This window comes from Chiroxiphia lanceolata, chromosome 3, assembly GCF_009829145.1.
Source record: "Chiroxiphia lanceolata isolate bChiLan1 chromosome 3, bChiLan1.pri, whole genome shotgun sequence".
Classification (NCBI taxonomy): Eukaryota; Metazoa; Chordata; class Aves; order Passeriformes; family Pipridae; genus Chiroxiphia; species Chiroxiphia lanceolata.
The window spans coordinates 85,046,264-85,072,099 of NC_045639.1; the positions used below are offsets into that span (position 1 = coordinate 85,046,264).

At 40.9% G+C, this 25,836-nt stretch overlaps 1 protein-coding gene and 1 long non-coding RNA gene across 2 annotated transcripts in view; one reads left to right on the forward strand and one right to left on the reverse strand.

The window, feature by feature from the left end:
* Positions 1–985: 985 nt before the first annotated feature.
* Positions 986–10,385, reverse strand: LOC116783618. Its single transcript, XR_004355769.1, has 4 exons — positions 10,038–10,385; positions 9,025–9,157; positions 2,588–2,697; positions 986–1,419 (listed from the first exon to the last, which is right to left on the reverse strand). It is a non-coding gene; the product is annotated as an uncharacterized LOC116783618 (long non-coding RNA).
* The window catches only part of COL12A1 (collagen type XII alpha 1 chain), a 100,752-nt gene continuing 81,214 nt past the window's right edge, over positions 6,299–25,836 (forward strand). The window contains 12 exon segments of the mRNA XM_032681271.1: positions 6,299–6,717; positions 9,293–9,400; positions 15,825–15,941; positions 16,590–16,733; positions 17,648–17,704; positions 18,392–18,655; positions 18,769–18,933; positions 19,383–19,556; positions 20,363–20,653; positions 20,877–21,479; positions 22,855–23,127; positions 25,359–25,631. Of these exon segments, the coding sequence (XP_032537162.1) occupies positions 9,328–9,400; positions 15,825–15,941; positions 16,590–16,733; positions 17,648–17,704; positions 18,392–18,655; positions 18,769–18,933; positions 19,383–19,556; positions 20,363–20,653; positions 20,877–21,479; positions 22,855–23,127; positions 25,359–25,631 (2,434 nt within the window). The 5' untranslated portion in view covers positions 6,299–6,717; positions 9,293–9,327.

A 25,836-nucleotide genomic window follows, 5' to 3' on the forward strand; every position in this document is an offset into this window, starting at 1 on the left:
AGAGTAGTTCTGATACAGGGCAACATCTATTTATAATCCAAATAAATCTTATGTTCTGGTATTTGGAACTGTTAGCATTCAACATCTTGGGACGCAGCAGCCACAAGGCTGCATTAAGAAATGCTGAGTTAAATCTGCATTGTTTTGTTTTGTGTATTTTACTCCTTAGTCACTAGCCAATTACAACTTGTGTGAAAGAAACAGATTTCCTTTTTAAAGGTGGCTCATGTGGAGTTCATAAATGTCCTGACACGTGATATCTAGGCAATGCTTCTAATGCCTGCAAGCTAAGCTCTTGCCCGACTCTTTTTTCCACAACCCTCAAAATTTCCATGTGTCCATCCACATCTGTTATAGATGACATGCAGATAAGAGTCCTATAGGTCCCAGGGAAATACATATAATCTGGGCTATCCAAATCCATGGGTCTGGTGCATTCCCTGGCTGTGTCCTAGCCCAAGTTTTGCCTCTTGTGCTCTTTCTTTTGGAAAGGAAAAACCTGTGATGAATGCCACAACCTGCCAGTCTGGATATCAAGATGCTGAGATTGAAAATTGAGGAGTGCGGAGCAGGGATGGTGATAATCACAGAGTCCATCCCCCCTAAAGTTTAGAAATGGTCAAAAAACTACATGACTGCCAAATGCAGACATATTCTGAAAGCAAAAGGGGTTTTAGCAAAACTGGTGGGGTCTGTACCTCTGACAGTCACAGGCAGGAAGGAATCTCCCAATCCGAGTTTTTTGCTCTCAGGCTGAGAGTTTGCAGAGATACCAGTTAAGCAAACAATTTTTCACACTTAAATGAGACTACTTTTGTGGAATCAGGGGAGTTTTAACTAGATGATCTTTAAGGTCCCTTCCAATCCAGGCCATTCTGTGATTCTATGATCCAAAGATACAGGTTTCTCCGGTACAGGACTTTTTTTCCCCCTTAAATAATTTTCCCTTTTCTTCAGAGTAGACTCTTACTCTGTCAATCCAACTTATTTCTGACTGCTGTGCTCATAGTCACACTACAGACAACTTGCAACTCACCTAAAACAAGTTATTATCTATTGTCAGCCACTACAAAACAGCTCCCCAAAGTATGCTGTTAGTCCTAGGTATGGTATGGAGGATTTCTCTTTGAAGTCCAGGGTACTTGAAATAACAGCGGATAAACTAAATGACCTCTCAGGATCTTTTCCAGCCTCCTTTACTATGGTTCTGTCCATTTGCATCAGATTCACTTGTTAGAGTGCTTAAGGTTTTGAATGTTTGTCCCGCTGAACTGACAGTTTGGGGGTGACCTTTAAATCCTCTAAACGTCCATGGAAAGATGTGCATTGGATAGAGTGCAGCAGCAGCTGATTACTCCCTCTTGAGAGCTTCCCTCCAACCCCAGTCGGGAATCTCTGCATCCTCAATGGCTTTAGTCTCTGTGGGGGAGTTAAGGACCGCATCAGTCATTTACCTAATGACAAAGATTCTGTCTTAAAATTCCCCCCCATCATTAACTGTTCCATTGTCTGCAACAAAAAGATCCAGTCACTCATCTAATACAACTTGAACTTTCAATTCCTTTGAGCACCTTGCTCATTCATACACAAGCTTATCTTCTCCATAAGACTACCTACACAGACCCTGCTGTCGCAATATAAATTGATTTTTTTTTTTTTTAATATAGAAGGATTAAGAAGAATTAGCAAAATGTTCCTATTCAGAGCTTGGCACTGTACCATTTCAGACTTTGTTGCTGATTAATATAGTGAGTTTCTTTGTAGGGTGTAATTACACTGAAATAGTTGAAGGGTTACCAAATGTAGGGAAACCCATGGCTATTTCAGTAGATACTGAATCCAATTAGGTACTCAATGACCATTGCAATATAATGTTCTGCAAGTAGAAGCTAATGACTAGTGATTTTTAAAAATGTTTCGATTTTTTAAAATTATGGGTTTTCTCAGTGGTGTCAGAATGATGATCTCAATGGATCATCATTCTTTCACTGGGGACCCCTCAGCTACGTGAAGAAGAGGGATGCTTAGATTTGCATTCACAATTCTTTGTGGCTAGTCCATTGCTGTCACAGGAATGGTCATGTTAAAAGATAGTGTGACACCTGAAAAATATACAGAGTCACTGTCCTCAGTGACTTTATTTTCTTGCTCTCTTTACTTGAACAAGATTTGTATTGGCTTTATTACAGAGTGCTTCCTGAATAGATCAGCACTCTGTCATGAAATAATGAACCAGCTTCTTTGAAAGAAAGCATCTTTACTTAGGAACATTTTAATATAAAGTGTGCTGGTGTATATATATGGAAGGGACTGTAAGATGGTTGCATCTATTTTTTCCAATTTTTGAACTAAAGATCTACAGTTTTTTAGAATTACTGCCTACAAATTAACTGGCTTTTTTAAGACTCCCAAATTGCATTAAAAGACCAGCTCCTTTCTATTTATACCTCTGTTTTTGAATGATTTATTTACTTTTCCAGTTCTACTTATCTGGAGCCACAATAATTTTCTACTTTCAGAGTATTACACGATGGGGAAAATCAGTTAGACAAATTAGAGAAATAAACAGTTGCTAAGGAAAACATACCTGGTGAGGGAGATAATTATTTTGTGGCTGTCACACTCTCCAGGGATGCTGCTTCCACAGTTGTTCCATTAAATGAGTAGATTTCAGGTAGAAACAGTCTTTTCTGAACTCTGCTAATACAAGAAGCCAGTTCTCATTATAAGAGGTCAGACTAGTACTGATCTCTAAATACCAGCTCTGAAATGAAATCATCTAAATAAATAAACACCCGACTGAGCTCTTCTCATTCCATAGACTGGAAATCTCTCAGAGAAGACAGAGCCTGGAAGAAGCAGTTTGCTCAGTTTTATCCTTCTGAGTTTTATAGGTGCAGATATATAATACCATGAAATATTAGTTCTATGACTGACTTAATAGGGAATAAAAAATACAGTGGAAAGGCTGTGCATTGTGCAGTAAGGAATTAATGGGCCTCTTAAGTGACTGTACTAAGACAATGTTTAATCTAGATGTACTGTAGAGAGAGATGCAGTGATACACCAACCAGCAAAGTACTTCCCAAATAGATGTAGGCAAGTCACTGGCAGCAGCACAGTTTTGCCTGTACAATAGTTAATGCTTAATCTATAAATTGTTTAACGTTCAAAGAGCTGAAACTTTTTTTTTATTCTTCCTCTGTGAAAACATATACTCAAGTGCATATATTCATATGAATAATGCATTTACCATATTCATATGTAAAGCAGATGCAACTAACTTTCAAGAAGACACAGAGGCCAAATCTAGTGTGATATCCACATGGAAACAATACTCAAGGTTTACAGTGCTGAAACGTAGAATGTACTGTTTTATTCTGCCCTGGCAATGCAATCTGAGGTAACAAAATTAAAAAGAAAAAAAAAGGTGCCAGAAGAACAGAGTTACTTGAATTACTCTAGACCCAAAACCAGTTAAAAATTTCTAAGAAATTCCTGGTTACCTGCAATATTACATACCTACACCAGAAATGGACAATATTATTAAAAGCATAAATATGAATTTAAATGTCAATTTTTGTATTTAAATTTGTCACTGTTTCAGTGTATTCAGCTTAGATAGCAAAGAAAACACAGAGCTGGAGTGCAAGGGTCTTAATGTGTTTAACACTTGTCTGAGAAACAAGCAGTCAGGAGAGTGTTAGTAAATGTTTATGCATTTCAGAAATGCCTTCTGCATCACATATTATGTACTCAGACTATGAACGTACATAGCAACAGAGCTGATTAAAAACAACCCGTTTAATTACTGCGATGTATGGGAGCACACATTCTAAAAGCAATTTGTTAATGTATTTTACATGTAAATGATCTTAGGAGAAGCATGATTAGAATGGTTAGAACAAAGAGTTAAAGATAAGAACAAAATCTTGCTGCCCCGAGAATCATTTGTTTGCTTTTGCCAGCTCTGAATCTTATTTCAGGCCAAGAAATTAAAGAAAACTGGTCAGCTGAGAGGAAAAGGAAGTTGTACCCTCAGCAGCATCCGAGGGTCTGTGAGGGAGAGTCTGTGAGATTCTTGCAACTCTGAGAGACCCATTAGTTTCAAAGTCTCCACTCATATGAATTCATTCATACCTTTACACCAAATTATTTAAACATTTTTAAATAATTGGTCTGAATGATTTAATTTTACTAGAATAATGCATATTTTCTTCCATCTTCGTTATTTGCATTAAGCGATTTTAACTATTAACATAAAATCTTGGCTATCCTATGATGGAAAAAGTCCACAGTGAACTGTAAAAAAATACTGTTGCAGTGCACAAGTGATAAAAATACTTCATTTGCCTTAATCCACTTCCCATGGAAGGATATTTCATCGTAATCCCTGATGCTCCTTCTTCTGAAACTATTGTTGACACCTCATTTATATTGGTGTTCTTGGTAAGTTCATTCAGGAAATTAAAATTTTTAAAACTTAACTTATTATTTCTTAGAAATATTGCTATTGCATATCAGATCTGGATAAGAAGAAACTCAATTCCCCATGCCAAAACACCGAAAGAGAAAATCCAACTCAACAACTGGGCGAGTGGGATTAATAGGTCAAGAGTATTTTAAAGTTTATCAGCAGAGGAGATGTTGCTTTTGGAAAGCGCATTATATCAATACCAGACAGCTGAAACTGTGCTGTGTCCCAAAGAGGAGCTGACTCACTTCCAAAGTGTTTGGAAAGGTCAGTGCATGTCTTCTGGTTATCACTTTCTTTTCAGCGTTTGGGTTCCCATGGAGATGACAGGTCTGTTACAGAAATGAAACTCAGGACACACACGTCCTCCTGCCTGCGCCTTGATCTCCCAGTCCTGCGGAAAAAGGAGCCGTCCCTTGCTAAAATATTAATCTCTGCTATCGGTCACTTCCATCCCGGCTGGAACCTCTCCTGATGGCTCTGCCAGTCACGTCGTGCACGGAGCCGACATGGACCCAGCATAGCCCCGGAAACTGACCGAACACTCCGAGCCGGGGTCCTCAGCTCCGCGCTGAGGCTTGGCTCCCTCTCTCCCTCTCGCCACCCTTCCTGGCCCTGGTTTCCATCTTGTCCCCATGGCGGTGGCCCCGAGGGCCCAGAGGACAGACGGACGGACGGACGGTCGGTGTGTCGGCCGCCACTCCCGCGCGCCGCCGCCACCGGGGGGCGCTCCCGCACCGTGGATGCGCCGTGCGGCGGCGCTCGGGCTGCGGGGGGAGCGGGGCTGCGCCTCTCAGGCGCCCGCGGGTCTCTCTCTCCCTGTTTGCACCCGCTCCTCGCCCAGCTCTGTTCTGCGTCCCGAGTTGCGGACCTGCTCCGCGGGGACGGTGACATCCCGTATTTTAGCCCGAAAGGGTCCCAGACGAGCCTCTTCGACAGCGTTACCGCGGATGCCCTTCCCCGCTGATGTGGGAGCAGACGCGCTGCTGACGGCGGGCCCCGGGGAAGCCCTAGCTGAGCCCCGCTGGACGACCTGTCCTCTCGGGCAGGGAAGGGACAGGGTGTCTCGCCGTGTCACCCTCTGCCACGGCACGCTGCAGAGGCCAGGACGCACCGGGTGCCACGGGCAGGCTCCTGGGAACGAGAGACGGGAGACCCTCGCGGACCCTGTCCACCAACGGGCTTGGCCCGATACTGGAAGGTGCAGTTCCTTTGGAAGGCACAGAATTTCAGACAGGGCCTACGGGCGCGGGTTTTCCGCAGGATCTGACGGAGGGGCCGTGCGCCCCGTCCCTCTGCCCGGGGAGCCGTGCGCGCCCCGCCGCAGCTGCTCCCGGCTCCGGCGGCGCTTTGTGCTCGTCCCAAAACACCCATGTGGAGGAGGGGTGTCGGGGGGAGCGTGTGTTTTATGTATGTCGGCTGCCTAGGGTGGAGGCCAGACACACCTGAACTGTGCCAAAATGACTAAATCCCCTTTGCCCCCGAGGCTCCCGGCTGCGGCACTGGAGTACCCGCGCTTTTCTGCAAGATTGCCCTGGAGACCAGCCGGGTCGGCAGGGCGAGCGGGCCCTCCGCAGGGGCGACGGGGGCTGCGTGGAACCCACTGCGCGGGGACACCTTCCGCGGCGCCGTCCCTCGAAGCCGTGCCCGGAGACCCAGTTCTTACACTGCTCTCCCGTGTCCCCCCCGTTTGGGAAGCCTAGGGGAGGGAGGGGGCGGCGGGCCGGGCCCCTGCCTCCGGGCGCGCTGCCGCGGCGGCCGCCCGTCTCATGCCGCAGGAATGCGCGGAGGTATGCGCCAGTTTCCAGAAGTGGATCCCCTTCCTTGCTGGAGCAGAGCAGCGCATATATCACCCGGTGGCAGCAGTCCACCTTCCCTACAGTTTCGTAACCGCTTACGAGGGTAAATTGAGAGTTGGGAACAGCCCTCTATTAAGTAGCAGATTGAGAAGAGGCTCTTCCCACTTGGAGAAGGCAAGTCTTCCCAAACAGACCCCTCGCATCGGGAGCTACAGTAATCGAGGCGCCTCCTCTGCGCTCAGCTATTGCCGCCGCTGCTGCTCCTCGTTCGCCGCTGCTGCTACTTGCTGCTCCCTCCACAAGGTGCCCCTGGAGCTTCATCTTTATCCTCCTCCCTTTACCCAGGTCCGACTGCTCCGGCTGCTGCCGCTGCGGGCACCGCCGGAGTCATCGCCGGAGGAGCTGTCCTGTCACCGATCCCGCACCCCGTGGCCACCCCGGCAGGTCTGTGTGTGCCCGCGCAGGAGCGGGGGTCCCCTGCCCTCCCCGCCGTCGACCCCCGCGGCCCGCCCTGTCCGCACGCAGCACGCATGCAGCCCCCTCTGATGCACCTTAGGCTGGGATTAGCAGCGCCGGGCTGGAGGCTGGCACGGGATTGGGAAGGAGCGTGTTGTGTGCGCTTTGGGCATGTCAGAGCCGGCTGCAGGCGTGCGGCCGGGCGGAGGAGAGGTGAAGAGCAGAGCGCCCCGGCGCTGCTGGCTGTCAGCCCCAGGGAGGGCACGGGGGAGCCCGGCGGGGTGCCGGGCGCCTGGGCAGAAATACATAGGGAGGTGGCGGTGTTCCGCAGACGGAGGCTCCCGGCGGCCGGAGGCTCCAGGCGGAGCCCGCTGTCAGCGCCCAGCGCGCCTACAGGCAGTGCTACCGCTGCGGCTTTGGCAGGAGTTCTCGCTTCCCTCCCCTGTGTGTACAGCTGCCGGTGATGCTTTCTCTTGCTTCCAGTTTTTTATGCCTTTGATAGGTAGTGGGTTTTTCTTGCGGTTTTTTTTTTGGTTTATGTTACTTTTTTCTTCTTTAAAGTGGTAAATGTCATGCACTCTGTCTTGGAGAGCTTTGGCTAAACTTTCATTGCTTGAGTTAGTGTGAGATTGGACTGGCACTGTGAAAGGCTGGTTTTTTGGTTTTTTTTTTTTTTTTTTTTTTAAGCGGTCTCTAAAGGTCAATGAGAAAACCTTTAGTTCTGACACAAAGTCTGTTGTGTCACAACTGAGCCAGTGAGAGGACCTTTCCTCTGCCACCTCCAGGCTTTGTTTCACATTCCTAAATTCTCAAGAAGGAAACAGAGTGTTCCTAGGTGGACAAATGAATGCTTTGGCTGAGATGATGTATTTCATGAAACAAAAACAGTAGACCTGCAGCAGTAGTGAACTCCTAGATGCCTTTGTGAGATGATTAATTTCTGTTGCTCTTCAGAAGGATCAAGAGATGGCACTCAAAGCCTGCACAAGATTTCCAGGACAAAACGTCCTTTTGCGTGAAGTTTAGGCGATCATTAAACTCACTGCAGAATGCTGTAGATCTTCCCAGGGACAGCCGTTTCCCATGCAGAGCTGTGATATGATTTTGGAGCTTTCAGGGCAATTTAACACTGACGCTCGCCTTTCTTGTGTTAGGGAGTCATTATGGTAATATTACTCTTCTGGTTACCCTCTGGAACTGCCATTGGACTGAAACCATTGCTTAGGTTTTCTTCAAGCTCTTGATATTTTCATGTGCAGTAAAGACATTTGGCTAAGGCAAGTATATACAGCTGCTCAAAAGAAGCCTGTTAAGCTCAGTGTCAGTAACTAGGAAATTCCTGGATTTCCATAGCGTCCACCCGATAAGTGTGCCTTTCTGGGTAGTTCTCTAGATGGTAGAAGAATATTATTTTCCCTTTCAGTTGTTTCTGTGGATGAATGATTTATGTATTTTTCTTTTGTTTTGCTCTTGGCATCTTCCTGAGAAAATCTGTTGCCTAATTGCTTTTGGAATTCTCTTTCCTCCAGCCTAATTATGATATATGATGCATTTATGACTTTATTCAGACAAATTGCCCCTCTCCTACTTCCCAAGATAGAAAATCCCAAACTTGAGAAACACTTATATTTGTAAGTGATGTGGACTGTTCATATTAGGCTTTACTGAGACAAGGAAATAATTTGGAAGTTTGGCTGGAGTAATTGGGAGTAATTTTACATGGCACAGAGCATATAGTTATGAAGCTGCTTGCAATTAAGAACCGCTAACTTGGCCTAATCCCACCTTTTTTGCCAGGCAACCTATAGCTGTCGTGAGACTCTTTTGTCTGTCGGCTTTTAATAGTATATTTTAAATCTGTTTTCTCTAAGGACATGTAAATGAATTATCAGATGTTGAAACATCATGGCTAGACAGACGTGTCGGATTTCAGTTGTGTGTCACACACACTTCTGTATAACCTATTTCAGACCTTCAAGAAATGAAGAATAGTACATTTGTAGGCAGAACCCCTCAAAAAAAAATTTTATTACAGTTTCCAAACTGCCTTGAGACCACTAAAACAAAGCTAACTAAGTGGTTCAACAGTTATGAAAAAGGAGCCGAATAAAATCCCCAGCTGAAAGAGACATTTAGTTGATCCAAGGCAGGAATGACCTCTGAATTAGCTATCATCACATTCAGCGATGAAGTCATGGAGCTCCCTTTTGGCTCCTGTCTGTGCGGAGGCACAGGTCTTCACTGTGCTTCCCTGATCAAATTAACCCTAACTAAGTTAAAGCTTCAAGTACTTACTGTGGTTGGAAAGACTTCAGCAACAAAAGGCACATTATTGCAAGATGAGACTCTCTAGTTAGTCATACAGATCTTTCGTCGTCTTGGACAGCTTTCAAGTCTAGAGTTTTCAACCTGGTCCCGTGGGTGGGGGCTGGGGATAAGGGAACAAAGTGAAATCCGTCGTTCGTGGTTTTTATGTTTCATGAATACACCCACGCAGTCCTTTAATCCACACGTATCATTTCCTTCTCCTTTCTCCCCCTTCCCCCCTTCTCCATCACTGCAGATTCATTCATGTTGTTGTGATCTGAAAGAGCAGAAATGAAGACAGCACTGTGCTCCGCAGTCGCTGCTCTGTGTGCAGCAGCCCTCCTTTCCTCCATCGAGGCTGAAGGTAACCTTCCCCTCCCTGCTCCCTTTCCCCGGTGCCCTGCTGACCAGCAAACCTCCCAGCCAGCCTTGAGCTACCGGCTCTCTCCCTCTCCACTTTTGAGTGTAACTACTTTACTTTTTCTCTCCTCCATAGAAACACCTCTCCTTCCTTGCCCAGCTCCTTCTGTGCTCTGTTTCTCCCAGCTAGTCAGCTGTACTGTAACTCCCTCTCTCTGTCTCTCTGGTGTGCTGTCCACACCACCCCACTGACAGGACACAGGCCAGCCGATGTGGCCGCTGGGCGCAGCGCCCCGAGGAGCCCACTGCCACTGCCGCTGCCGGCGGGCAGCCCAGCACGGCTGGGGCTGTGGCGCTGCCCCCCTGACGGACCACGAACGGCTGGTCTCTGGGCTTGTTTAGTAATATTGAGAGAGGAAACGGAAAACCCACCACCCAACAACTCACAGCTTTGAAATAAAGTGCTCCAACAGAGTCTGGCTCTCTGCGCCTGTGTGTTTTGTCCAGCCGGACCCCTCGCCTCTGCCCCGCCGGCCTGCTGGTACATCGGCCTCCCCTGCTCAGCCGGGCGACCCCCGGCTGAGCCTTGGGGTGGCCGGACCTTCCCTCAGGGACACTTCGACCTCTGTGGAGGGTCTGACCTGGGGAACATGCCTGGGGAGATGCTGCCATTGCCATGTCATGTGTCCTGGGTGCTTCCGAAGGGAAGGCTGGGCCAGACCTTTGTAGGGCAGCCGGGGCTCCAAGGCTCTGGCATGCATGTGGCCTTGTCACCTGCAAAGAGGCTTTCCTCCTCCTCCTCCGGCCCTGACCCAGTCTCTCTGGAGGCTGAGGCCCCTGTTGGCCTTGGCAGTGTCCTGCCTTCAGCTGAAGGGATGAAGACCTGGGGAGACCTGTCTTGGCCACCACACTTGCTGTAGCGTGGCTCGAAATGGCGTGGCCGTGGCACATTTGCTCCGCAGCAGCTGTGAGAACAACCTCCCCTGCGCCCTCAGTGTGAGCTGCTTGGCTTTGGTCATAGTCATGGCATTTCTGCCAGTGGTGGCTGCCAGGGGCAGCAGATGCCAAATGTCCTGCACTGAAATGACTTGATCTGACCTCTGAGACCTGACTCCATCATAGGGTGAACCAAACCACTGGGTGTGAACTCCCTGGGATTTACTGGAAAAAAAGCAGAAGCCAGCATCTGACAATTCGTTCTTTTCTCCCTTCCTTCTCCTTCTGTCTTGAATTGAAACAAATTCCCTGATCATGGCCTGCCTTCCACAAGCTCCTGTGTCCAGACCTGGTCTCCTTGGCTGATGGTTACTAAAAGCATGGGGTCCCAGACATCCTTGGCAGTGTTTGCTGCCCCAGCAGCAGTGCTTGCTTGGGGCACACAGATGGGAAGTACCCTGGCTTTCTGGAAAAAGATGGCATTTCTGTCAGTAGTGCAACATCTGGTCACCCTAGGAGAGAAACAGCCCACTGCCTTCCTCTTGTGCTGCGTTGTTGTTGGCTAAGGAACCGAAAAAGGTCATTTCAGGTCATTTCAGAGTTGCATCTGAAATGCAGGACCGCCGTGCCAGAGAAAGCAGAGAAAGTGTACAGTTTTGATGAAAGGAGTGTAATGGTTTGTGTGTTCTTCCCCATCTTAGGAGGGAACTTGGTTGGAGCTGGAGTACTGTTGCTGTTGTCCTGCCCTACTGATTACACATAGGGAGTATGCTATTTCTGAAAGTAAGTGAAGGTGTTTTATTTAGCTGTAGTGTAGACTAAACCAGTCATAGCTTCAATACCATTAAAAAAAGCTACAAAAATGTATTTGAAGCAGCACACAGTTATTTTATAACAGTAAAACTGGACACACTGCGAGACAAGCTGGCCAAGCTTGTTTAGATCGTGTGTGGAAGATGCACTGTTGCTAAGCAAAAGAGTGGACAAAGCCTTGAGAGTAGAGCAATCCTGGCCAGGACTTACATAAACAGAAATGTTTCTTAAATAAAACACCTAGTTTACAGTGATCAAGTTTCTATGAGGGAATTCTTCTACTTTCAGAGTTTTGAGGTAAGAGCAGGAAAATGTGTGGTGAAAAAATTGTGGTGCTGAAAATGGAAGGTCAAAACTAGGAGTACTTTAGGACTTGCTGTGGTAGGAACTGCTTTTGTAGAGCTTTTTGCAGTGCTTTTTGTTTGCCCTATACAAAAAGTCATCCTTCTGCACTGTTTTAATCTTGTTCTTCAATTCTGCATCATTTTGTAGATTGCATGTTGGATCTTATTCGCTTTAGTTCTGGTATCACTACAAATTAAATCCTGTCTGCTGAACTGACTTTCTCCTGTGAACATTTGTCCTTTAGTCTTTTTCCTATTTTCAGATCACTTTGTGGCAAAACTATCCCCCCTGTGCATTGGCCACACAGACTTCAGAGGAGTTTGACTGGGGTCATGATCTAGTTAGTTGTGCCAAATCCATGCCATTTCTGGAAAAAATACAAAATGAGAAGTTTTGGCATCTTCCAGCCTCAGCAGGGCTTATCGCTGTGACAGTAGGGCTGGGCTTACTCTTCAGCTTCTGTAGATTGTATAGATTTCATGTTATTTTAACATGGGTTAACATGGTATTTCACATGCTAATCTTAGTTCATCTTTTCCAGTGAGTGGAATTACAAATTTTGTTTCTCGTAGGGATTGTGGATGGCAGCTGCTTCCAAGATATATCACTTTTAAGTGTGGTTCTGAATATAAATTATTTGAGCTTCTGGTTATATTTTATTTCTGTCTTGTTAAGATATTCACTGGAATTCTCTATCAGTCACACTGTGTTACCTGTAAAAAGCTGTAGACTTTTGTATATTAGATTTGTATTACCTGTAAAGTAATACAAGCTAGTATAAGTCCTGCATAGCATGAAAAAGATGTTTTGCTCTATATTTTTTTGTTTCAGAAAATATACTCTTATTACACATGTAAATAACACAAGAAGTGGCTATGAATTAAGTGTATTATGTCTGGTTGTTTTTTTGTTCATTTATTTTTTGTTTGGGGTTTTGTTTGTGTTTTTTGCTCTGTTTTGGGTTTTTCTGTGGTGCATAGTGTAGACTATCCAATTAAGAAAATTATCATATCACAGTTCTGAGAGTGGTCAAAATTAATGCAGTGTAAACATTACTGTTGTGCAGCAGGATATTTTTTACTACTCTGGAAAACTCTTAGGGAGCTATGCATTTCTGTGCATCAACACTGGGATCACTGTATTAAGGCAATACTATAATGCCATCACATATTATGATCATGACTCAAGTCATTGAGAGGTGTGGCATGGATTTTGATGGACACAGGATGAACATTGGCACTACACTGTGAACATTAGGTGCAACTTCACTTCTGCAAGTAGTCTGACATCAGGACTGCTTGCCTGAGTAAAGCTGTGCTTGCATGTCAGATTTTGTAAAGTGAAGTTTTAAGGTTTGTCCCAGTAATGGGGCAATCTCCTACCACAACCAAGGTCATTTTGTTCCTAGAACTCTGGTCTGATTCAGTATTGCAGATGTGTTATTTTTCCACTGGTGAATTCCTTTCTGGAAGAAGAATTTTAATGAGGTCGAGTAACAGTTGCCCTATTTTATTATCACAATAAGATTTTTATCATCTAAACATTTTGCTGTACTTTGGCTCAGCTTACTGCTCTCAGTCATATGACCATGGTTTGATCTTCACCCCACATATGGTTTCATTTGGGTGAAATCTGACCCATGTGAAGGTCCATGGATGTTTTGGAGATTCTGTTTGAGTATCAAAAGCTTACAGGCCATCTGGCAGATATTTTGATGACATTGGATCCAAACTGCTCCTTTTTTTCACTCAGGCAAGGTTCCTTTTTGGATTTGAATGGGTGTAGTATTCAGTGCTTGAGTTTGATAAGCCAGCCATAGGTTGAGAATGAATGGATTTAAAGTGCAGCAATGAAGACTGGGGTTAGGTGTCGGGAATAACTTTATAATGATAAAAGCAGTGAGGCCTTTGGAGTAATTTTTGTGGGAAGCTGGCAGTCTTGCCAATAGTGGAGGTCTTTAAGAATAATCTGAGCAAACATGTCAGGAATGACTTGGGGTGGCTCATCATGTCTTGACTATGGGATGGATGAGGAGACTTTCAAGGTCCCCTGCAATGTCGTTGTTCTAAAGTGCTGTGATGACCTGGATGAACGGATACGTCACTTGCGAATTGATGTACTATTCTTGTTACCTGCCAAGATCCACATCTGAATTTTCATAAAATGGATTAAAATCCTTTAAGATGTTAAAGACTTCCTCACAGTCAGCTTTTTCAGTTTATCTGGAATCCGGTCATTTGGATATCAACAAGTTGGGCTGCTGCTGTCCTTCAGCAGTTAAAGCCTAAAGTCTCTGCTGCAACATGCCAATTTACTTGCAAGGTTGGTAGTGCTATTTTTTCCATGTACTGAATTTTTTTTTAAAAGCATGCTCAGGTCAGTTGTCTCTGCCTTTGCATTAAATTTGTCCTGAGCCATTGCTACTGAAACAATATTTTATAATGATATTCTTATCACCTAAATGTATTTTCCTATTAACATATGTTGCATGATTTTGATACTAAGTAACTACCCTGATGTCTCTAGCATTGTGATACTCATAAACTGAATGACGAATAAAATGTGCATGCAGGTTAATGGTCTAATCTCACTGCCTGTGTATGGACAACAGGAAAAATAACATTTACTTCAGTACTAGTGTTATCTATCGTATCAGGATTACAAAGCCATATTATCCTATGGTTTGAAATGACAGAAAATTAAAAGGAGAAAAATGCCAGATTTTTTGAGCAAAAAATTTTACTTTTTGCAACTGAACAGTAACTTTTCATAATTAAACATTCTAGCATTTACCTCTTTATCTGCTTTTAAAATGATATACAAATCTGAAGTGAAATCTGACATATGATGGAGATCTTCCACGAAACAGAGATCTGTCTATTAAAAATGCCTGCAAAATCCTCTCTCAAGTAGTTAAGGAAAGTATGGCTGGATCTAATCTTACTTTGTAGACCTATTTAAACACCTACCATGCACTGACAGTGAGTCAGTAAAATACTGCATGAATAAGCATGACAATTTTATGAAGAGAATATCATTATAAAATATTTATGAAACGTCTTTGTGTAATGAACCTTGTACATGGAGGCTTTTGTCCATTGTGGGAAGCTAAAAAAATAATAATCAACATTTCATTTACATATGCATGATGCTGCAAAATAGCGTATGTAAACTATTTCTTTCTGTACTGTTCAGTTACTTCTGTCATCAGCTCCTACAAATTTTATTTGCAGTCATTTGTTCAGATCACTGGTGCTCTCTTTGCCGTTTTCTATAAATTCTGCAAAATAAATGTCCATAAATATACCTTGATGTTGTCTTTTCATAATTAACCATTGTGTTGTTTGGAACCATACTGGCATTTTATGTTAAAATGCCACTATTAGTATGGGTACACCTGCTGCAAAGGGAACATGAAAACAATAGTTTACACCTTTGAAACTGTACAGAAATCTGGTGTAAACAGGTAGAATTTTATTTTTGTGAACTTAGCATTAGCTCAAATATTTTAGCAAATTGCCATCGTTATTAATGCTATTTATTATCCCCTTAGTTCCTGAATCCTTTGCTGCTATGTGCATAATATGTCACTTTAGTGACTTCTAGGGACAAAGGGGTGAAGCTTTCCATATTTTGAATAAAATGATACCAAAATGATACCTCAGTGTATCATTATTACAGATATACATTTTGCAACTATATTCATATCTAGACCCCAACAGAAATTGTTTTGCTGAACATTAAATGCCCCATCTTTTCCTGTATTCTTTAAATTATTTCTTTTCTCTGCCAAGTTTCTAGATTCAGTGAAATTGATAGAGAATATTACTATGCAGAGACTATATTAAAAAGCTGATAAATTCTTTGATGTCTAATTAAGAAGACTACTGTGTTTCCCACATCCTAAATGATCTCATGATATTGTAAGCAGGTTGTGATTTGGCATGCTTGTACGGATTGCACCCAGCATGTAAAAAAATTTCCTTTAATTGTTATGTGAAATGTTTGCATATGTGGTTATTATCTGTGAACTCATTGTACATGTATCCAAATGTGTTTTCTGTTGTGCTTGATTTTGCTGGCCATTCTTGAATGTCTTGGCAACTCAAGAAACATATGTTCTGTGCTGTCTTCTGTAATGCATATACTCTTTGATGTTTTGTCACATTTTGTCAGCTTTTATTTTACTCTTTTTCCAACAACATATCTTTATATTTGTTGGAAACAAATTTATGCAAAGACAATTTTAGTAAGCTTTGCTCAACATTCTTTTATTTATTCATTTACTATTTTTCCAATTTTTTAAACATCCACCTGGTATAAATCTTTTGCAGTTAATCCACCATCAGACTTGAATTTTACAATTATAGATGAACATAATGTTCAAATGTCATGGAAAAGGCCACCAGATGCAATAGTGGGTTACAGAATAACTGTGGTTCCAACAAATGGTGAGTTCTGTAAAATTTTGTTATGAGATTACATTTTTTGAAACATTGGGTTTATTTTTGCTTATATCTAACTTAAGTATGAGAGTAACAACTGTTAAAATATTTCTGAAGTTTGTGATCAAGACTGGGCAGCAGCAAAGGGTATACAAGGACCAAGTTAGAGCTTTTTTTACCATAGTGTTTACTGTTTTGGGACTGCAAATAATAAGTTTTGGATGCCTTTCCTTTGCAAGGAGCAAAAAGAAGGTAGAATCATCACTCTATTCCTCTTCTGCGCTTTTACCGTAAAGGTTAAGAATTTTATTGTGCTGTGTAAGAGTCATTATTCTATTTCACTTTGAGAAATAATTAGTGTAAAAGTGATATTGAATCAGACCTGGACCATGATTTGTTAGATGATAGTACATTTTGTATGTGCATTCTGAGATTCAAATTTCCTGGAATTTAGTAATTTGTTCACTATTGAAGCAAGTTAGTTTGAAGTTTCGTGTTTCAATATTCATACTTCATGAAAACCGAAAGTCTATCGTTCTAAAATTATAATTGGATTTTAGATAGATTATTCTCTGTTGCATTTTGTTTTATGATAAACTTATCAATATTATTGGATTTAAAGACTGCATTAAGTGTTTTATATATTTATTGCAGATGGACCTACTAAAGAATTTACTCTTTCACCTAGCACTACCCAAACTGTCTTATCAGATCTTATACCTGATGTAGAGTATGTTGTATCGATAGCTTCATATGATGACAGAGAGGAGAGTCTACCTGTTTTTGGCCAGCTGACAAGTAAGTAGCTGTTATACAATCAGAAAACCAAGTAGGATAACTGAGTGGTCATTCATAAAACTTTGATCCAGTTCCTCAACAAAATTGCCACATACCTAAACTCTCATTAGATGGAGCTGTCTGAACATCCTTTTCCCATTATTCGTAATAGACGCAGAGAGAATTTGCAAGAGATCAAAGGAGACTGACATGGATATGTAGTGTCTGACAACCCCTATAGAATTCTTGGCAGGAGACACCTGGGGTTTTTTTGAGCTAAACCTTTGAGCTTTCTGTAGTTGCATCTGCTGAAGTCAAGGGAAAGATGATCATTGACCTCAGTAACAAATAAATTCAACAGATGTCCCATGTGTGTATGTGTATATGGGCGTGTGTGTGAAAAAACTAACTACAGTCTTCAAATAATAACAAAATGTGACACAATATATCTGAATGCATACTAAAATATTGAATTTAAGTTTTTATAAATTATATTAATAATTAAAGCATAAAATAAATTTAATTGAGTAAAAATCCACAGCACGCTCTCTTTTATGATGTATTTTGTCTCATGTATCAAGCTTCACAAACAACCATGGGAAAATTGCTTATGATAAATTACCCTAGTTTTTAGAAATGGGAAATACTGGTATTTCATCCAGGGATGTTGCAGTTAATTTTCAGGAAATTACTGTACAAGATATACAAATACATAGTATCCTTAGTTATTTGCATTGTCTGTATTTTATGTTGTCCTGAATACTATGTTGTCACCTCTGTAAGTACAGGTGATGTATTATTCACAACCTATATTTATGTTTTTATGTTCTGAGTCTTGTCAGATTTGTGTCTAATTCCCTAAATGCTTTTCTTTGATGCTTACAAATTTAACCTGATTTCCTCCATTAATTCTGTCTACTGTGTGCTTTCTGCAGTTCAGACAGGTGGTCCAGGGATATCAGAGGAAAAGAAGGTTGAGGCTCAATTACAAAGTAAGATGTTTTATATTTCAACTTACCTGAGATTTATCTTATCTGAGGTCTAGCTCTAGTACCCTGTAAAGTTAAACTGTGTTACCTAGCAATGAAATTCACTTGTAAAGTTGTCCAGAGTTAAGAAAACTTGTGAAGGGACTGGGATAGAAGGAATTTAGTGGCTGGATTGAAAGATTAAGGTGCAAAGTTCGTACTGAAACTAGGAACTTCATGCAACTAACCTGAGCAAGTCCATGAGTGTCTTGGTCCTATTAACAACAACCACTGTGCTGTGGATAAAAGACGTTGCAGAAGAGCCAGTGCAGCTGTAATGGGGAGATAAAGATACAAGGCAGAAGTGGTAACAAAATTATGGTTTTCCGTAACATCAAATCACTGCAAAAAGTTTTGTATGTGTGTTTTCATCTGATGAGGCATAACAGATCTTGTGGATTAGCATGAGAGGTGTTTCAAAACAGTTTCTTTTTAATAATGGTGGCTAGAAAACTCATATGGGTAAATTCACTTATGTAAATAATGCTTCCACAACTAAAATATTCCAGATAAGAAGATCAATATATTAAACATCCATTTATTTTGACTTTTCCCTACTGAGTTCCCAATTAGATGTCTCAATGATTTATAAGAATGCTATTGCTCATTTGCTAATAGAGTTTTGCTTTTTTTTCTCCTGTTATGTTCCAGGATGCTCCATAAGTGCAATGACAGACTTAGTTTTCCTGGTAGATGGCTCATGGAGTGTAGGGAGAAATAACTTTGGATATATTCTGGACTTCATGGTTGCCCTTGTATCAGCTTTTGACATTGGGGAAGAAAAGACAAGAGTTGGAGTTGTTCAGTACAGTTCAGATACAAGAACAGAGTTCAATTTAAATCAGTATTTCAGAAGTAGCGATCTTATTGATGCAATTAAAAGGATACCTTACAAAGGCGGCAACACAATGACAGGTACAGATTTTCCACATACATGTTTATTCAGCATTTAGTTTCATCATTCAAATTTGCTTTAAATCCTGGTTCATACAAGTCTAGTAAAATACAATTTGTGGTGTTGTTTTTAGGTGAAGCTATTGATTACCTTGTTCAAAACACCTTCACTGAGTCTGCTGGAGCAAGAAAAGGCTTTCCCAAAGTAGCAATTGTCATTACTGATGGAAAAGCTCAGGACGATGTAGAAATTCCTGCAAGAGAGCTTCGCAACATAGGAGTTGAAGTTTTTTCTTTGGGTATGTCGAGTTTTTCTAATGATTGAGAGATTAACATTGATAAAGAAGTAATGTACATGTTGTACAGATTCGTGTTTCAAGAATTTCATTATGCCTCTCTTTTAATCCGTATGCGTTAGTGGGTCATTTCCGACCTCCAGAGTGAAAAATACCATTTGTGTTAATTTGATAGTAATTCTGTAGCTCCTACATGGAGATTAGGATGACTGACTAGCATAGCTTCAACCCTGGCCTCACTGAGGATATCTCATTATTTTCTTGCATTGGAAATGGAGTGTGTCACCTCATTATTTTGTATGTTTTTGCAGTTCGATTATTGATAATGACAAAAGACAGAAGAGAAATTAAACTCAGCTTTACCCCAGGATGTTCTGACATTTCATGAGTACATTCACAGGTGTCTGTATTTTATGGCTACTTAACGCAGTCCTGTCTATTGCAACTTCTAGGTATAAAAGCAGCAGATGCAAAAGAACTCAAGTTAATTGCATCTCAACCTTCGCTGAAGCATGTGTTCAATGTGGCTAATTTTGATGGAATTGTGGATATACAGAATGAAATTATCTTGCAAGTGTGCTCTGGTGTTGATGAACAACTGGGTGAACTGGTTAGTGGAGAAGAAGGTGAGGTACTTTATATACACATATTTATAGAACTCAGTTTATTCCAATGCGTATTTAAGAGGCTATCCCTACTTCCTTTGCTTTATTTCTGGAGTTTGATCTGTTGCCTCATTTAGCAAGTGTGGAAAACTGGTCTCAGTCTTGTGTTTTTAATGCACAAGAACAGAACATGTGATGTACTAGGTTTGGAGTAGTTCCATTATTCCATAGTTTCAAAGGCAACATTGATGTGCAGTTATCAGAGTCTCATACAGTCAGTTTGGACACAGGCGTCACTTCTGTGGAAAAATGTATTAAAGGGAAAAAACCTGCTTGGTAAAGGGGCAGAATATGTAATAGGTTAAGAACCAAGGAATGAAAACTGGAGAATACTGAGAAAACACGGACACCAACCTGTGTCACTGCAGCTTTCTGACCCTGTAAGGGTTTGAGTGACTAGTTATTCTTTGACCAAAATGGCAGCAGAGATGACTCCACTGTCATAGTGCTCTGCTCAAGTCTCCATTTGTTCACACTTTCTACTGTGTTTCTGTGAGTGTAGCTTTCACTTCTGGTTGAAATGGGTTTAAATCAAGGCAGAATTTCTCTTGGAACTTCTTCTATGCTTGAGGGACCACGAATGCATTGTTCATATTTCTATGTCACTTTTGGACAGTCCTGTCATTCACTTCTGTTTATTTATTCTAGAAGTGATTTTTAGTAAAGATTAAGCAAAGATAAGTAAGTTTATTCCAGAAATAAAAACCGTGAAGAAGATATGCTTTTATTGTAATTAATATTTTGGGTTTGCTTTTCATTTCTTTCAGTGGTGGAGCCTCCTTCAAATCTGGTGGCCACTCAGATCTCCTCAAAATCTGTTAGGATCACTTGGGATCCATCCACAAGCCAAATAACTGGCTATCGGCTGCAGTTCATTCCAATGATAGCTGGTGGAAAACAACATGTACTGAGTGTGGGTCCGCAGACTACTGCTCTCAATGTTAAAGATCTCTCTCCAGACACAGAGTATCAAATTAATGTTTATGCAATGAAAGGACTGACCCCCAGTGAGCCAATAACGATAATGGAAAAAACACAACAAGTAAAAGTTCAAGTGGGTGAGTTAGGAGCCACTGCATTATTTTCACATGGTAGCTTTTCACTGATTAAAGCTCTGATGCTTGTTTTAATCTCATACCTTTATAATTTATGAGAAATAGCTTTGCTTAGCATAGTTATTTTGTTTATAAGCAACTGGGTGTGATACATGAACTACAGATGCAATTGTAATGCAGTGGCTATTGAAAATCTGCTTACAATGGTTATTCTTTCTCTTTGCAGAATGCTCACGGGGTGTGGATGTAAAAGCTGATGTTGTGTTTTTAGTGGATGGTTCCTACAGCATTGGTATCGCCAATTTTGTAAAAGTAAGAGCCTTTTTGGAAGTGTTAGTTAAAAGCTTTGAGATATCGCCTCGAAAAGTACAGATAAGTCTTGTCCAGTACAGCAGAGATCCCCATATGGAGTTTTCTTTGAACAGATACAACAAAGTGGAAGACATAATTCAGGCTATTAACACCTTCCCCTACAGAGGTGGATCTACCAACACAGGCAAAGCAATGACATATGTGAGGGAGAAAGTATTTGTTACCAGCAAAGGATCAAGACCAAATGTGCCGAGAGTCATGATTCTTATTACTGATGGAAAATCGTCAGATGCTTTTAAAGAACCTGCAATAAAGCTGAGGGACGCAGATGTAGAAATATTTGCAGTTGGTGTGAAGGATGCAGTGCGTACAGAGTTGGAAGCAATTGCATCACCTCCTGCTGAGACCCACGTTTACACAGTGGAAGATTTCGATGCTTTTCAAAGAATATCATTTGAGCTTACACAGTCAGTCTGCCTACGAATTGAGCAGGAACTGGCTGCTATAAGGCGAAAATGTAAGTAACTACTATTACTTAGAGGAATGTGGAAAATGCAGTGAAAAAAGATCTGAACCGATGTTTTGTGCTTGTAGTTACCTAAAGAATGTACATTGGTGAAATTGTCCACATACAAATGATAATTTCAATAACTGGGGATTTGCTTCTCATTTTCAAACGTATTAAAAGCAATGGGGGAAATGAATAGTGAAATGGAGATGAAAAAATTATTGGAGAAATTTTTTCCCCCCTCCCCTGCTAAGTATCTAAAAAGCTATTAAATGTGTGTCTGTTGGAATGACCTTAGTGGGTGTGCTCTGCTTTTACACTCAGTGTCTTGAGTAGAACAGTTACCATGCCCATTCTTTTTTAGCTGTCTAAGATGAGGTAGGTAATATAGGCTTGTCTTTTAGATTTCCAAAGGCAGTGAAACAATGCCAACAACTCTAGGGGTGATTTGATTAATATTTAGAGTAAAATTAATGACCCTCTGGTATGAGCTTAGACAGTACAACTTGAGACAGCAGATGCTAGGTGATATTATCTCAGTCTAACTGTACGAAGACTGAAGACTTCTAAGACTGAACTGAAGTAGCACATGGAAGTCTTCACATGCATCCAAATTTGGCCATCTTGGATGTTAAAAACTTAAAAGATTTCTAAATGACCAGCTTTTGGTCAGCTAAAATTACTTATGATTAGTTGCACCCTCAGTGCCCCTACCTATGTTTAGTAGAACACAAACATTGAATAGTCCCCAATATTGAAAACACCACTCTCTTTAAAAATAAGCCTTTTGTTTCAGGATAGCTTTGAGGAACAAACCAGCAGCACAGCCTTTGTTTAGAGGGCTGAAGCAGTCTTAAGATTCCCACTGTTAGGCTGACTAGGCCAACCAAAACAAGCCCAGGGTGTCAGGTCTGTGTTTGTGCTTCATGTCAAATTCCTTGTTTCCCCTTCAACTTTGTTCCTGAAAAAATACTGGTATTTATTTTGTCCTATTTCTAATCTAGATCTGAAATAAATCCCAACAATTCTTAGTTTCCATTGAGGACATAATGTTATTACCGTCAATGGGACATATAAAAGAGGAAACCTAACTTGATCATCAGATTCTAACTTAAGTTTTCATGAGTATAGATGGACTGTTTTAATTTGATTTAGAAATCACTGAGTTGATGCTTCTACTCATTGTTGAATGATTTTAGGCAACCTAGATATGAACTTCATCAAATTTGATAGCTATAAGCAAATACTGAGCACGTGCAATGAAATATCTGTTCAATTGGAATAAATGAAATTATTGAGGGAATTTTTTAATTTATTTTAGAGATTTTGTGTTTAAAACATTCTAGGAGGTATGCCTCACATGCACATTTTTATTTCTATATAGCTTATGTGCCTGCAAAGAACATGGTCTTTTCTGACATAACATCTGACAGTTTCAAAGTGAGCTGGTCTCCAGCTGGATCTGAGGTTTTGTCCTATCTCATTAAATATAAAGAAGCAGTTGGTGGAGATGAATTCATTGTTTCAGTACCAGCTTCAAGTACTAGCTCAGTTCTCACCAATTTACTGCCTGAAACTACTTATGCAGTCAGTGTGATTTCTGAATATGAAGATGGTGATGGCCCTCCCTTGGATGGAGAAGAAACCACCTTAGAAGGTAGGATTCCCATTATTCTCAGATGCAAAGGAGTCATATGTTCAAATAAGAATTTGCGTAATTGAACAGTGGATCTATGAGGAGCATCAGCTGAGGCTGAGAAGCTATGCAGAATGAGAATAAACGTTATTGTATCTCAATGCATTCAGTAAAGATACAGAATTCCAATGATATGCAAACGTTAAGTTGTTAAGATTGGATTTTATTTTCCCTGAAAGCTGGATGGATGCTGTGCTTCTCTGCATTGGTCTCTTTTCAAAGGAAGTAGTAAGTTTTCAATAATAAATTCAGTGGCATGAATTAATGTTAATATACAGTCCAGTTAGAGCAGATGAATATTGTAGGTCCCTTCCAACTGAACTATTCAATTCTGTTCTGCTCTTTTGAATAGTTATGACTCTGATGCAAGAATGCATGTTGACTTCAATACATTTAAAGTGAAATGTGTGCCTATGTAATTTGCTATGCCATCTAACTTAACATTAGTAGAAATTCTGTTTTAGATACAATAGGCTTAAAGAGGGTTGAGTTTTGGTCACCTGTTTTTTCGTCAGAACTTCATGGGTCTGATCCAATAACTGATGCAAAACTTCCACTCATGTCAGTGTGAGTTTATGTGATCAAGGGCTGTCAATTTAAGCATGGTAACTGTACTTTTTCTTGATACAGTTGCCATGATGCATTTCTGCCGGTTGAAAGGAACAACATGACAGTAAATTTGATTTTCTATTCCAGTAGTTGAATACTTGGTCTACTCTAAATCATGCTTTTAAAAATATTGATCCACTCTTTTTAATTATTCCATGCTGTCATTTGTGACCTTTGGTGACATAAATTGTTCCCAGGGAGAAAAAGAAACAGCATGGAGCTTTGTTAATTGGTGTTTCCTCTTAGGACTGATAGAAATAAATGCCTATAAAATAGCTTATTTTGGATGTTAAGTTTGGAAGATACAGGTTTCACTGTCAGTATTCACATTTCCATGACATTACCAGTCAGAATATTTTGGACACACATAATTTTCCCTTAGGAAAACAGACAAACTCTTGGCTGATTAGAATATGTAGCTTTTGTGTGTAAGGGACAGGGGAAGGAAAAACTTTAATAAAAATAATCAATTCTCCCATGTTGTAACTAATACTGCCTTAAATAACTGTCAGCATCATGATCTGATGATATCCCAACGTGTCTGAGAAGATAGTCCTTCTGCAGTCATGTAAACATCAGCAGCTCTCCATGCTGATCTAGCCAACAGTTTGGGCCAGATGGCTTTCTTGGCAATTAACTTTGGTTTCAGGCTTTTAAAGGATTTGAAGTTGAGTATTGTATTTCTGATTAATAGGAAACAAGTTTGTTTCTTTAAAACTAAGATTATTAATTGCTTCACTTTTACATTAAAGAACAATGCTTATAGCATTTAGGTAGTAAAGAACAAAAGAACAGAGGTTTTTTTTCCCCTAAATGACAATGCAACTCTAGGCAACTTGCAGTACAGTAGATCTTAATGTCTGTTGGAAGAGTTGAGTCTTGTTTGGTGTGCCCACAAGTTCATCTGAGCTGCTGTGTCTTTTGTCAAGGAGCAGGCTAGCTTAAATGATTCACTACAGTTTTTCTTTAGTTTTTGGAATAACAAGCTATTTCTTTGAGTTAGAGATGAAATTCAGAAGCCTTTTTAAACATTAGGTTCAACTCATATAGCAATGAATACATTTTTTGTTTCAAAAATTTTACTTAGAGAAATAGAATTGTTTTGGTGGGTTTTTTTCTGTTGCATTTTCTTTGATCATTTTTTAAAATAGGAGAGCTGCCTGTGTGTAATCAGGTGTATCTGAGAACTGTCTGTAAATGTAAGTGGTGCAGATGCAAATGGCTACAGCAAGGAAACCTATTCCATTTGTCGTGTTGAGAAGTTTCCCCACTATGTCCCTTACACAGTTGAGTTCTACTGGTACTGCTAAACACAGTCAGACTGTCTTAATTTTCAGAATCTATTATATAAACTGGGATTAATATACTTTTGGGGACAACTTTATTACACTGTTGAATGTAACTCTGGCCCTAAATTTTCAGAAATTACTAGTGATGTGTGTATCCTGAAACAATGGGAGCGCACTATAAGCTGTTGTTTTGCTAAACTGGATGAGCTAACAAAATGGATGGAATGGTTTTACTTCAGATACTACTTCACCAAAGGCAAATATTTACAAATTATATGTGTATATTTTTTGTAGTTAAAGGTGCTCCTCGAAACTTAAGGATAACAGATGAAACTACTGATAGCTTTGTAGTTGGCTGGACACCAGCTCCAGGAAATGTCCTACGGTACAGGCTTGTTTATAGACCCCTTACTGGAGGAGAAAGGAGACAAGTGACTGTATCAGCAAATGATAGATCAACTATTCTGCAGAATTTGATCCAAGATACAAGATATGAAGTGTCTGTTATTCCCGAGTATCAGTCTGGGCCTGGGAATTCGTTGAATGGATATGCAAAAACTGACGAAGGTACATGACAAATGCTATGAAGGTAGTAAGCTTGAGAAGAACTCCCTGGATGCTGACATATTCATACTGAAAAGAGAATAAATCTCATAATTCATATGTATTATCCCAGATGAACAAAGAATTATAACATTGCCCAAGCCTAGTGGAGAGGCAATTTAATTTATCAAAATTGCAATATTTCAATTTGAAATATAGTCTCTTGAGC